The 13,697-nt window shown below is 42.2% G+C and overlaps 1 protein-coding gene across 3 annotated transcripts; it reads right to left on the bottom strand.

Annotated features, from left to right (window-relative positions):
* Positions 1-500: 500 nt before the first annotated feature.
* ankdd1a (ankyrin repeat and death domain containing 1A) lies at positions 501-13,683 on the bottom strand. Of its 3 annotated transcripts, XM_079339114.1 has the most exons (16): positions 13,447-13,683; positions 12,717-12,820; positions 12,317-12,415; positions 11,814-11,912; positions 11,627-11,731; positions 10,961-11,059; positions 7,102-7,200; positions 6,669-6,767; positions 6,467-6,565; positions 5,111-5,209; positions 4,911-5,009; positions 4,207-4,302; positions 3,706-3,907; positions 2,913-3,044; positions 2,331-2,400; positions 501-1,878 (listed from the first exon to the last, which is right to left on the bottom strand). In XM_079339114.1, exons 1-15 carry the CDS (start codon positions 13,478-13,480, stop codon positions 2,339-2,341), a joined length of 1,527 nt encoding a protein of 508 aa, XP_079195240.1. In that variant the 5' UTR covers positions 13,481-13,683; the 3' UTR covers positions 501-1,878; positions 2,331-2,338. The 3 variants fall into 3 exon arrangements, with proteins under 3 accessions (XP_079195240.1, XP_079195241.1, XP_079195239.1); XM_079339115.1 differs by lacking the exon at positions 501-1,878 and having other exon boundaries at positions 2,002-2,400; positions 4,207-4,299; XM_079339113.1 differs by lacking the exon at positions 501-1,878 and having other exon boundaries at positions 2,002-2,400; positions 13,447-13,682.
* Positions 13,684-13,697: the final 14 nt, after the last annotated feature.

Raw genomic sequence — 13,697 nt, 5'->3', positions numbered from 1 at the left:
CGGACCCAGTGTGGCATTGACTACATCCTGCTTCGCCTCTAACCCAATAGCGATAGCCTTAGAGGGCGAAGCCTATACGAAATAGAACGTTAGTTACGTACTGTAACTCCAGATTCTATGAGTATAGGCGCAGCCCTCTAAGCGGTGGGCCCCACTGACTCCGTAACGGCTGAAGAAAAGCCCTTTATTGGGGAACAGAACACATGGTCCCTTCCGGTTATATACCGGCAGGTTGACCGTGGGAGGGGCCCACATCGTGGGTGGGCGTGGACTACAACTCTTCAGTGCTGCGCATGCGCGCGAGGGATAAACCCAATAGCGATAGCCTTAGAGGGCTGCGCCTATACTCATAGAATCTGGAGTTACAGTACGTAACTAACGTCCAGAAGTGAAGAGAAAAAACAAGTTCATCACCATGGAGTCAAAGTGGGGTTTTTATTGATCTTTTAAACATGAGCTGATTGAAGCATTGATTTTTTTTTTCAAAATATATCTTTTAAAAAAAGAATCACTTAAAATGCCATTTTCTGCATGCAAACCATTTTTATTGACACCCTGTTCATAAAATGTAATGTCTGTATGACAATAAAACATGCTCACCCTGCTCTTAATCATTTGAAGGCCAGATCATCAAACATGTTGCAACAGTGTTCAAGTCTAGCAGCAATAAAACATTACAGTACAGAACTATAAGATCATTACGTTTGACATTTGACATAATTAAGAAAATTAGTGTCATTTTTTGTGGATAATTGTTTTACTTCATGCAAAAATACGTGTTTTATTAAACAGCATAAACATTATTTACACCAAGCAACAGAATGAGTTTCCCAAAATAAAGATATTTAATTAGAAATGTGAAAACATTAAACATGTCTACATGTAGCTTAGAATCCAGTGAAGTCCTGAACATGAACAAAGAAAAAACAAAAGAAATGACTAGAGAAGAAATAAGCAAGTAAAGAGGCACATCTGATTAAAAAACAAAGATAATCCTGTGTGGCAGAAAGTTTTGTGCTTTTCTGTTCTGTTCCTCATCTTGACACTTCGAGGATTCATCTCCATCCTAAAACGGTTACGTCAAGTTTGAAACATTTGATTGAAAAAGGCTCAATGTGCATTTGAGTTGTTTCCACTCTACTTTTCAGTCATGAGGATGCATATACATCTGTACTACAGACAGAAGGTTTACGTTGAGCAACACTGTGAAACTGAGATGTTTCATTCTTTCCACTTCAGATCAACTGAGGACGATCGATCTGCTAATTTTACTCATGTTAAGTAATCGTTGAGCTCTCTCTGGCCAAACAATGACGGCCAGACTGAACGTAAATCTTTCGTCATAGAAACACAAGACAGATTTCTTAAAGGCCACAAAGACAGAGTGCAGAGCTTCAAGTGCAGCTGCTAAAGACGGAGAAGACATCGCTGTCGACAACATTTAGACACTGACATCAATACATCATGAAGACGCTGGTCAGTCTATCTGCATATTTCCATGTGTTTCAGTGGTGAAATGATTCAGTCTGAGCTGTGTTTGGTGTGTTGAATGTGAGATACAGCTGAGTGTTCCTCTGCCTTCTGAGCAGAAGTAAGAGTAAGACGAAGAAGAAGATACACTTAATCAAAGCTGCGTGAGCAAATTCAGTTTTACACTCTGTTGGATGTGCAGTAATGGAGACATGTCAGAGTGAGGGCGCCGCCCACAGCGAGCGCTGCAGAGATGATGGGGGGGGGGGTTTAACGCCTTGCTCAAACACATCTATAGGCAGTGATCAGGAAGTGAACTGACACCTCTCCAGCTACAACACCAGTTTCCAGACTTGGTCCTTGAAGTCTCTACAGGCTGAGCTATTGGCGGGTTCCTCTTTACAGCGACTGTCAGGAAAACATCACGATTTGTCCACAATTATTGATGATTAAAACAGACTGAGTAACAGTGTCAAAAAAGAGTAGAAAGTTCAATATTAAATCAATTTAAAAAAGACAAAACAAATCATCAAAATGTGAATCAAGTAGGATAAAAGCTTGGTGATGAAGTGACATTTTTAAAAGACTACATACACATCTTGTATATCTCGTATAAAAACAGATTATTGCTTCATTTATTGATTTCCTTCGATTCATTTGACAAACCGTGTATGTTGACATACACACGCTCCACCAGCATCAGTGTTTCTGTCAAGTCCCATTTCCATTTTGTTCAGTGTAATAAATAATTGAACTCCAATAAATGTGTGTGCTTAATGCTATGGCGACGTTCTTTTTCATCGGCTCTGAATTTACATCTAAAAAGTTGGACTTGCTGGGTTGCCTTCGCAGTCACTCACAATGTTGATCACATGGCAGTGCACATTTTGGTCGAGCTGGTCTCTGCATTGGCTTTCTGCCGGACGCTCTCTGAAAGATTAAAAACATCACAGAGACATCACACACACTGCAGAGCGCACCACACCTCCACCACCACCCGACAGACGGCCTCATTTTAGAAATAGACGAGCATGTGATGACGGAGTAGCACGTTCATGAAGGAAATTCAGGAGCCTGATTGGTCAACAAATAGAGCAATACGTTTCATCAAGTTATGCATTCCTCTGTTGCTCACTGGCGAGGTGCTTCAATTACACAACGCAGTGGTCCAAGGCTTTTGTCAAGTCTGTACCATTCAGAGGCTGTATCAGTACAAACAGCTGAGGGTGCACTGATTTTAATCCAACAACCAGCAGCACTAATACATAATAAATCCACGACTGTATCTTCATACGGCTCAGCCTTCCTCTATGGATCACAGGGAATCCATAATCATTAACAAACCCAAAAAAAAATCAAGTGGAATGTGAAAGATTTCCTCTCAGCCTCACATTGCAGGAGCTCTGCATAGTTCATGTATAGTTAGAGTTTGATGTTCTCACCTGCCAAGTCCGTCCGTGAGATTTCCACCAGACCCTCGTACAGACCTTTGATCGGGTTCTTTCCCGCCATCACGACTCCATGAAGCCAGATCAACAGCATCCTGTGACCGTGCTCTTTGTAGCTTTTCATACCTGGAGGTTCAACTCAGACTTAAAAACACATCTTTGTCTATCTCTAGTGAAATTAAAGGTCACCTATTATCCTACTTTTTAAAGAAGTTTAAATAAGTTTCAGAGCTCCCGAAAACGTGTGTGAAGTTTCTTGCTCTTAATCCACTCTGATCCTGTGTTTGATCCTGCATATAAACCCTCTATTTCAGCCCTGCTCCGAACAGGATGTTTTTGTGTCTGTAGCTTTAATTATGTAAATGAGCTGTTTCTGACCACGCCCCCTCTCTGGAAGAGCTTGGGTAGCTCAGGCTGTCTCGCTGCCCTATCGTTTACAGTGAGAAGGCAGACTCAGAGGGCAGAACAAACACCGAGCTGTGGGAGTGTCACCCACCTGGGGGAGGGACTACTGCCCTTTGTGATGTCATGAAGGGAAAATCTCCAAACGGCCTGTTTGAGCACACATTTTCTGGAAAGTGGAGCAGGCAGACTTTTCTCATAATTCGTGTGTTTGTAGACAGACGGGGACACATATTAGTGTAACCTTGCTTAAGTGTGTTTTGCATGATATGTGATCTTTAAGTGAAACATAAGTGAATGCATATGATCAGGCTGAAGGTGTTTTGTTTTTATTAAGTACTTTTCAATACTATCAATCATTGACATAAAGATCAGTCCAGCTCACCCGTCCATTGGTGCTCTATAGCTCGTATATGAGCATCGCTGAACTCCCAGTGTTGTGCTAGAATCTTCCACTCCCCCCGACAGAGGTGCTTGGTGGCCAGGCTCCACAGGACCGAGCGGATGTGCTGTGTCTCCGGCTGGTGGTCCTGCTTAAAGCTCAGATTTCTCCCCACCCAGGAGTCCTGCCCACTGCCCATTTGATCCTGAGGCACACAGGAGAAACTGTTTTCATGCAGAGAAGAGTAAACAGACAGTAGGTGTACAAACTAACTGAAGGAGGAGGAAGATGATGAGGAGACGCAAATGAACACAGCGATGTCTTCAGTTCAGTCTTGAGAATAAAGAGTTTTCTCATTGCAAGTTGATATGTTTTGTGTGAAAGTATGTTTTTTTTTTTACTGGCGTTTAGACAAGCAGGACCCTTGTCTTAGGGACTGTGTTAATGCAGTAGTGTAAAACTGTATTTCATAAAGTTATTCCAGTGCAAACTGACTGAACTCACCTTCTCCCATTTATAAAAACGATCAGCTTTGATGATCATGTCGACCAGGACGACGTGGTTTCCTCTTGCTGCCACCTCCAGACACGTTTTCGCCTGCTGTGTGTATCATAAAGTCCGTATATCACAGCAAACAGGACACACAACTGTCACATCATCAGGCAAATAAACAAAAACATAAGTGTGAGGCCTGTGTTATGTCAGGCATGTTTGTGGACAGTAGGCACCCCCCCTCTCATATTATTTAAGTATTTTTGTTTTGTCAGTTGTTAAGTCTTATTGTTAAATATATCTGTACAAAGGCACTGTGATATTTTTAGTGGGAATAATTGTGGATCGAAGAAGTACAAAGTGTAACACAGGCACTTTTGGGGCAGCTCAGGGCAGCACAAGGGGTCTTTGATGCCATGCGTAGCTCAGTTAACCAAGACGTCCGAGAGTGTGCAGCCATGTGAAGTTGATGTTTGTGTCTCTGTGTTTCAGAGCAAATTAAAGAATCATAAAAATCCCATGCACGCTTGGTCCTTCGTGTATAAGTGTGCAACATAAGACAACATAACATAAACTGCAGGAAGCCTGTCCTGAACGTGTCAGGCTAATATCATGTTTTCTACATATCAGTATAAAATTGGACAAATATCGAGAAACAACAAAAGAACAAGAAAATAGATCAAACGTGCAATAAGAAGTAGTGTGCAGTGTGGCACCTTGTCCGTCAGAGTGAGGTTAACACCAGAGATGAGGATCATCTCAGCCAGATCCTGCCAGCCGTGTTCTGCTGCTATGTGCAGAGCGCTCTGTTGTCTCTGTGAAACGGACGGTCACCATGTCATTGTAAGGTGCAGCTCGTGCTCCTTTTACAGCAGCTTTGTTCAGAGTCTGTGGAGCTGCAGAGGCCTGTACTCACACTGTCAGTGATGTCCAGGTCACAGTCGGCTTCTATCAGCTGACGCACCACCTCTGAGTGATTACCGAACACGGCCAGGTGCAGCGCTGTGTTGTGTTGCTGTTTCAAACACGAAGAAACAATAAACATAGATTTGATATTATTTGTGAAACATCTGTACAATGTGTTTGAGTCGTGTTAACTGCGGCAATCTAGGATCCAAGTCATAAACATTTCTCTACATCTATCATAAACATAAAATTAACTGCTATATAAAATAATGCCTATTCATTTTCTTTCCCAAAGTTATTATTATATTTCATGTCTATAGGTCAAGTTAGTTTGGAAGTGTTAATTTTTTTTTTTTTTTTTTTTTACAGTAGCCGAGGGTTTATCAAATTTCAGTCAGGACCACTTTTTCAAGAAAATTACATTATTACAAACATTTATTTTCGGTGGCATGGATCTGTTCTGGGATTTCGCTGCCCCTCCAAGTGCTTATGTGGAAAGCATTAGGCGGGAGCAGCACACATTCCTGCTCTTCCCATGCACACAAGAAAAGCTCAAGGCAGGAAGAGAAGCATCAAAACGACACAGAGCAGGCTTCAGTGACTCCAGCGTGACATTGATTCAGTCAGATCGGCATTAAAGGAGGAGCAGGGGGAGGAGAGGGTTACACGTGCAGCTTGCAGAGAGAGCTTGCACCTCGAGCAGTTTAAAGAAGGCGGCATAAGAACTATTTGGCCAATAGGAAGCTTTGAAGCAAATTAGCGGGCCATCAGCTGTTACTCTATAGCATGATAGTAGAGCGTAATTCTGTGGCCTACCTGAACTAACGCTACGCTCAATATGTGGCTTAAACTAGAAATTAGACCTGCCATCTTCAAAGCTTCATCCAAAGGCTACTGGACTAAGACATTTAACCTCTCAGTCATCCAGGTCATGGAAAATCAAGTCCAGTTCCCTTTAAGCTCTGAATTGACCATGACCTGGATGACACATGAGAACCTACACAGACATGAGCTGACATCACTCGAAGCTTTCACTGTTTAATTCCTGATGTTGTTGCTGATCAAATTCACTACATTCAAAAGACTTGGAACCTATGGTAGCAGTACAGTTTAGTTTCAATCAATCAATAAATCATTCAATATTTATTTTTATAGCGTCAATTCACTTTCAAAGATTGTTTATAGTATCTGAACAAAACATTTTAATGCTTTGCACCCTAACTTTATTTTCAGTCCAGAGACTTAAACGCTGAACAAGTGGAACAAGTTCCAGCCTGAAGCTGGGAGAGGGGGTTGTTTTGTTTCCTTCTGTCCTAATCAATCAGAAAAGTTATATCCACCCTCTCCCTGTCATTTTCACACTTACATTGTTTACAGCATCTACGTTGATTCCTGCCTCCAGCAGCAAGTGGGCTTCTCTGTCGAAGCCATGCTGGGCCACGTAATGCAGAGCAGTCATGTTCTTCTGCAGACACAACGACACAAGGATTCACACTTTACACTGTGAAATAAAAAAGATTCCCTGTGTTTATGCAAACAGTGCATGACTTAAACAACAGAAAGCTTACATTAGTCTGTGTGTTAATATCACAGTCGGACTCCAGCAGCAGTTTGATACACTCCCAGTGACCTCCATCAGATGCATGATGCAAAGCTGTGAGACCGTCCTGAAAACACCAGATACAGCTGTCAGACGCTTCACACTGAGTCTTTGCCTTTACGTAAGTAAATCTGGTATCAGTTTTATAGTAACCAGCAGACAGATCAGAAGGTTTGTTATAAACCACAATAAGACAGAAAATACTTTTCCTCCACACTCTAAACACGAGTGTATTTGACGGAGAATGAAAACACTGTTCATTGCAGTTTACAGTTACCATACTACACTGAGCTGCATGAAACAGAGCTTCAGTAAAGTCAAAGTTACGAGCAAACAAATTCAAAAGACTGCCACAGGGAGGAAAAAGTCCCTAAAGTGCAAAGCTGGAACATTGGACTCACTATGTTTCTCTCATCCACGTCCACTCCCGTCTCAATGATCTTCTGCAGGACGTCTGGGTGCCCAAACTTGGCCGCTATATGCACGGCTGTGTTCTCTTCCTGAAGTCCAGACATAACACATCAAAACCAGAGACCCACCCTGACACAACTTCCTCTGCGTACAGTGTACCAACCAAAACAAGCATGAGGGGTCGTCGGCACCCTGCTGTCATCTAATCTGAACCAAACACATTTTCTTTGTTTGGCAGACATGTGTCTTGTGTTTAAACAGATTCATGATCAGGCACCAAGTCACTTTAGCATGCATCTTTTCTTATCAGAATAAACACATTAATAAAAAAGAACAAAACGTCGAGATCTGCGGAAAAGTTATACAGCACATGGTTTTAATTCATTGTATGCAGACTAGAAGCCTTTAGTGACGGCTGATGGAGGTGAGCATGTGATGCTGAGCAGCAGTGTGGAAATATTTACTTTGAGTCAGCTGTTGGAGGCAGCAGGAGCAGAGTACCTCAGGTTGCAGCTTTTATTGCCCAGCAAACACAGGATTTAAAGTCGGGACACATCCTGCTTTATGTTGAGTGTTTGAGTACAGACAGATTAAAATCCCAGGAATGATGAATGCATTTCCACCCTCATTAGATTTGTCCATGGTGTGGTCATGGCGGCCAATACAAAGGAAGTGTACGTTTCAGTTGATTAATGCGTGAAACCAGTGAACGCTTGTTTACTTACTGTAATGCACAACAGGCCATTGTGTTTCCTTCAGTACTGATTTATTGTTTGTGTGTGAGAAAACACACAAAGTGTAGAAAAATGGTCAAATAATCAACCACTTCAAACACACTATAGTTCACACTTTGCTTCATAAATGACAATGCATGCATTTGGATAATTCAGCTGTTAAATTCAGAAAACAGACTTGTTGATTTTGTCAGACCGAAATACTCGTAAACATCAGAATGGAAAAGACATGAAGAGCCTTCAAAAACTCAGAAATAATGCTGATATCACAATTTTTTTTTAGATAGTTTTTTTTAATTTTTTTTATTAAAATTTGAGTGAAACTGTCCAATTGTTTATGTGTGGGAATAAACCGGAGCACATGTAGAGTCCTGACAGACAGAAACCTGCCAGCTTCTGCCAGTCCAGACTGTATATGCTCCACTGTGACTGCCTTTGTGTTGGGGGAGGTCGGGGTGGAGAGGGGCTGGAGAGGCTGCAGGTGGTCACATGTGGACCAGCACCTGCTTCTTCAGATGCTTGTATTGGCGACGACTGTCGGGAGTGAAGGCTTTCTTAATCTTTCTCCATGTGGAGATCTTCTTTTGCTCGCACAATACTTCAAACACCTCGGCTCTCTCCTGCAGCGTCTGATTGGCCTCCTCCATTTCTTTCTGGAGGCCCTCAGCTCTCAAACACTGGATTTCCTCTTGTCTTTGGAGGTCCTCCACAGTCTTTTTCAGTGTCTCTTTGGTTTTATCCTGCGCTTTGAGTTCATCAGACAGATCAAGGCAGCGGCTCTCCAAAATCTCCATCTGCTCTGCTTTTAACAGTTGATCACTGATGATGACCTCCTCCTTCATCACCTTCATCTCCTGCTCAAGGGACTCATTACCAGCAACCAGCTTCTCAGCTTCACCTGCCAGGTTTTCAAGAAGGTTCTTGTTGAATGTCTCTGAATGCTGATGAGTGACGTCCTCCAGCTGTTTCTGGGATTGGTTGGCACTCAACATTTGGAGATCCAGGAGGTCCTCCACCTTCTTCTGCAGGTTGTGATTTGTTTCCTCTTGTGCTGTGAATTTGGAAGACAGCTCACGACATCTTTCAGTCTTTTCCTCCAGCTGGTTCATCAATGCCAGAGTTTGTTTGGCACTTTCTTGCTGCATGTCCTTAATCGTTTGCACAAGGGCTTCATTTTCAGCTGTAAGGCCTTGGTCCAGCTGCGGACCACTTGATTCTGTCTCCTGGAGCTTTGTTGTCAGTGCTGCAATAACACCCACGAGCTCTTCCTTAGATTTGGTGGAGTAATGGATCATGTCTGGTTGTGTTTCACAGGATGGAGTCAGGTGCTTACTTTCTTCCTTCAGCTCCCTGATCTCCTTTTCACACTCCAGTCTCTTTTGATGCTCCAAGTCCAACCTTTCCTCCAGCTCCTCGATGATGTTCTTGTAAAGCATGTTTGTGTCTGCCCCTGCTTTGTTCAGGTCCTTCTCTTTTTTCAGAAGGATTTTCAGTCCCTGTATTTCATTCTTCAGGTCTGCCACCACCTGCCAGTGGGGTGGGCGTCTCTGGTATGAAGGGCGATGGGGTCCAGACTGGTTGGGTTGGTAGTGCTGCCTTTGGTAGAACGTTTGAACGTATGGCTGAGCAGCATGCTGGTTGTTGTCGCTCTGTTGGTAGCGCCTGCTGTCGGCTCCTCGTGTGGAGTGCCTGAAATCATCAGTCCCCATATCGACTGCCCTCCTCTGGGATCTGTCGTGCTCCATGACTCTTCTTAAAACTAATAGTGTCTTTAAAGAAGAACTCTGAGTGGTCTTATTGAAGTGTCTGATTGGCAATGCTGTATCTCAATCAGTGAGCTGCTGAAGTCTCAGAAGGAATCTGTGAACTGATCTGTATCTGAGTCACTCTGCTACTTAAAGCTTGAAGACTGAGATTCTAAACGGCTTTGATGGTCGATTTCTAGAATTGTTCTGATCTCTTTTTTCTCCAAACATTCTTTAATATGACACCATAGCGTCCTTGAATTGACACCCGGGGACAAATAAAGTTTTTTGAATTGAATTGAATCATTCAAATCATTGCCTGTTAATTAAACTTCAACAAAATGGCTGCCCCATGCATCTACATTAAGTATAAGCCTACACACGTTGGGATTAGCCTGTGACGTATTTTTGGAGGCCAACCCAGAAGCATCTCCACGGGTCAGGAGAATTCAACAATGGGATTATTGTATTGACTTTTGGATCATTGCAGAAAATAAGTTCTGTGACAAACATGTTTCTAAATGAACACCAATGCAGCCAACAGAATTAAAACATTCATGTCATGCAAAAGCAAACGACCCTGCAGTCGGATGATTTTGAAATCACTACCGTTATGCTTTCGACAATCTCCACTAAGCTAATCAATGGTTTTGACAAGCTTGTGAAACTGAAGCCTAATAAAATAAATAAAATAAATAAATAATAAATAAATAAATGAATAAATAAAATAAACCTACAGGAGACATGACGGGGGAAGGGGGACTAATCAGAGAGTTCCCTGTGTTTGTGTCCACCATGAAGGTGTTTAATGTCCCCGACAATTACTGTAGCTGGAGTCTCATTTAGCCACTTAGAAACCGCCTTTTTAAGGATGCAAACAAATGCCCATGTGGGCTTATTACCTAACGTAGTTAAAACTCTGATTGGAGTTTTAGAGGATAGATACCATGGCGCTGAAAGGCTAATTTATTTCAACGTTTCAGGACTCATTTCTGTAGCACATTATTCTAAAAGGCTTGAATAACATGTTACCATTAGTATGAAAATAAATCAAATAATGTGTTCTTTTATAGTAGCCAAGGGAAAGGTTTACCCAAAAAGATTTACCAGTCCAGTTTCTAGAATATGATGAATCGTTACAGATTAAACTACCAAAATGTGCTCAGATTAGAAAATACTTCAACAATGTAAAAAAATATCAACAAAGGTGTCAACGCCCTCTTCCATTCAACCATTTAAGCAGTGGAGAAAGCCACGACATTTAATCCTCTGTTCTTAGTTGTGTGTGTGTGTGTGTGTGTGTGTGTGTGTGTGTGTGTGTGTGTGTGTGTGTGTGTGGGTGTGTGTGTGTGCATGGCTCATGTCTTCACCTTGTCCTTCAAAGCGTGAGTGCAGCCCATCCCAATGAGAAACTCCACCACTTCAGACTGTCCGTGTTCAGCAGCCAGGTGAAGAGCTGTCTTTCCTGACTGTTCAGAGAGACGTCAGCAGGTTAAAGTTAAGCTTTCAATCAAACACAATATGACCAACCTGATTGACGTATTACTGATAATCTGATCAAAGACGACATAATCTTTAGTAGAGACAACAAAATTAAGATATTTGATTTTGGACGTCGGAAATTCTGAATTGCCGGTCTGATACGTCATCAGGAATTCCCCCCCGGAGTTGAAATTCCAACTTGGAATATGTGCATCAAGAGTAATGTTTCAACTGCAACAATTGTGTTTATTAGCCTCATAGCTTCTTTTAGTATAATTAAATCAATCACACCGATAGTATAAGCAAGTTCTATCTGTGGACATGTTGTTGAGTTATATTCAAGTGCAAAGTATTAGCTTGCGTGTTGTTGTTGTCTGGTATCAGCTAACAAAACACAAGTGCTTCTGGAGGCGTTCATGTTGCTCGTCCAACTTATTGTCAACTCGCAGATTTTGTGACATTAGACTCTGAAGTGCAGCAAAAAGTCTAAAATGTATCATCATACATTGTTGAACTGCAGGCAGTAGATGTAACACATTGCTAAATGGAGTCACCTTGTCCACTCTGTCAAGACAGACGTCCTCCAGGTCCTCCATGATGAACTCTAGTACGCTGATGTGGCCTCGCTGAGCAGCACAGTGCAGCATGCTGAGACCATCCTAACACACACACACACACACACAGACTCTGAGTGGGTCAGTCTTTGAGTCTGTTTTTATGATGACATGAAGCAGATCTTACTTTGTTTTCACAGTTGAGCTTGGCTCCATAGGACACCAGGACCTGCAGGATCTTCAAGTGACCGAACCAGGAGGCCAGGAGCAGAGCGTTCATTCCAAACTGTGGACAAAACGTACAAAAGTGACATGACAGTGAAGCTCTGAAGCTGCAGGTATGTATATGAAGTAAAGTGTCATTGACCACCTTGATCTTTCTTCGTCCTTCTGTGTGCTGCAAATTATGTTTTTACATTTTAAATTGTGTTGATTCTCTAAAATTATAAAAAGGACGAAGCCTGATTGACATTGACCCATTTGTGACCGCAAAGTCCCATCGAGTGGTGGTTTCCATGCTTTAAATGCTGAAAACTTTTGAAAGGGTGTGTATGTGACTTCTGGTTCAGCCAGCCTTAAGCTGACAATTAAAGAACTGCAGCATTTAGAATTTTTGCATCTGCACTTCTGCATCTGTTTCAGTTTGCTTGGCCTCTGCAAGAGTCATCCTGACTGAAAAGGTGCACGTACAGAGTCTTTCTCGTCCACTTCAGTGTCATGCTCCAGGAGGAGTCGAAGAGCCTCTTCATGTCCAGCTCCTGCTGCCCAGTGCAGAGCTTTCCGGTCAACCTGCGCAGAGACACGGGGACGTCGGAGAGACATACATGAGCAAGATGGCTGATAAAGGAAGGACCAACAGAAAAATGAGCCACAGCCGTCCTCTCTATATGCAACACATAATACAAGATGTCTCAATGTCAAAATCTGTCAATTCAGAATTTAAATTCAGATTAAAGATGATAGCAATTCAAAACTTAAATTTTTAGTAAAACTATGAAGGTTTGGTAACCGTTACTGTCTTATTCACCTCTTTGATTTACTGCATAACATACAACACTTGCTATAGAAAAAGTCCAAACAATAGGCATACTTTATTCATGGCCTTGGCGTCCACACCCTTCCTGATCAGCTCCTGAAGTTTCTCGGTGTCGTTCCTCTTTGCAGCATCATGGAGCTCCTTCTCTGACACCAGCACTGACAGGAGAGGTGGACACACATGTTGAAGGGCTTTTTTTCCCTACACACCAGTAAAAGGTAGCAACTCAGCTGAATGCCTGCTGTACTTAAAGTCTGGGACTTTCTTTCACCTTTACATCATTCTCTGGTCCTGCATTTGGATATGAGTCCTGGCTGAATAAAGAGCATTTGTACGTTTTTGATAATTAATTCAAGACTTTAAAACTCATGCATGCTGCATCATGTGTTCAATTATACACAAGAAACACATCTCTCTGGATATATCGATGGCCTTTCAGTCAAATTCACACAATTCCTGATAAACACTTTTCACCGCAGGTCTCCCAAACACGGAAAACCCTTAAAACAAACGATTTACTGAAAGAATTCCGAAAGAAAAATTGCAAACCCAATTCTAGTATTTGCGGAAATATCATTGGAATAAATTTGAAATAACAGGCTACAATTACTGTTTTGTTTTTTTTGTCTACCCTCCATTCAGAAATCTTACCACGCATGAAAAGCACATAGTGAAAACTAAAACACGGCCTGGACGTTTCCTCCCGTCTGTGGTCCAAACGGACATCCTGCTGCTGACAGATGTCAGCTCTCTGCACACAGCTGCAGGGGATAAAGATACTCACAGATGTCATCTTCCGACACCAAGCCGTCCTCCATCTTCACGCAGATTTAAATAAACCTCCGACTCTGCATCTCTGTCATCGCAGCACCGTCTGCAGTGATGAAGAGGAGGATGGACGCTTCACAGCTGAGCGTCTCACTGACTGTGGGATATTTGATCAAGTTTCAGTGGGAAATGGAAAAATAACTTCCGACTCTGACCTTCAAAGTAAAGTTAACTTCAGCAGTCAAGCTTGTTTTAAAAGCCGTACTA

This window comes from Symphodus melops (assembly GCF_947650265.1).
Source record: "Symphodus melops genome assembly, chromosome: 3".
NCBI lineage: Eukaryota > Metazoa > Chordata > Actinopteri > Labriformes > Labridae > Symphodus > Symphodus melops.
The sequence above is the reverse complement of the archived record's forward strand: the minus strand, read 5'-3'. Positions and strand labels throughout refer to the sequence as shown.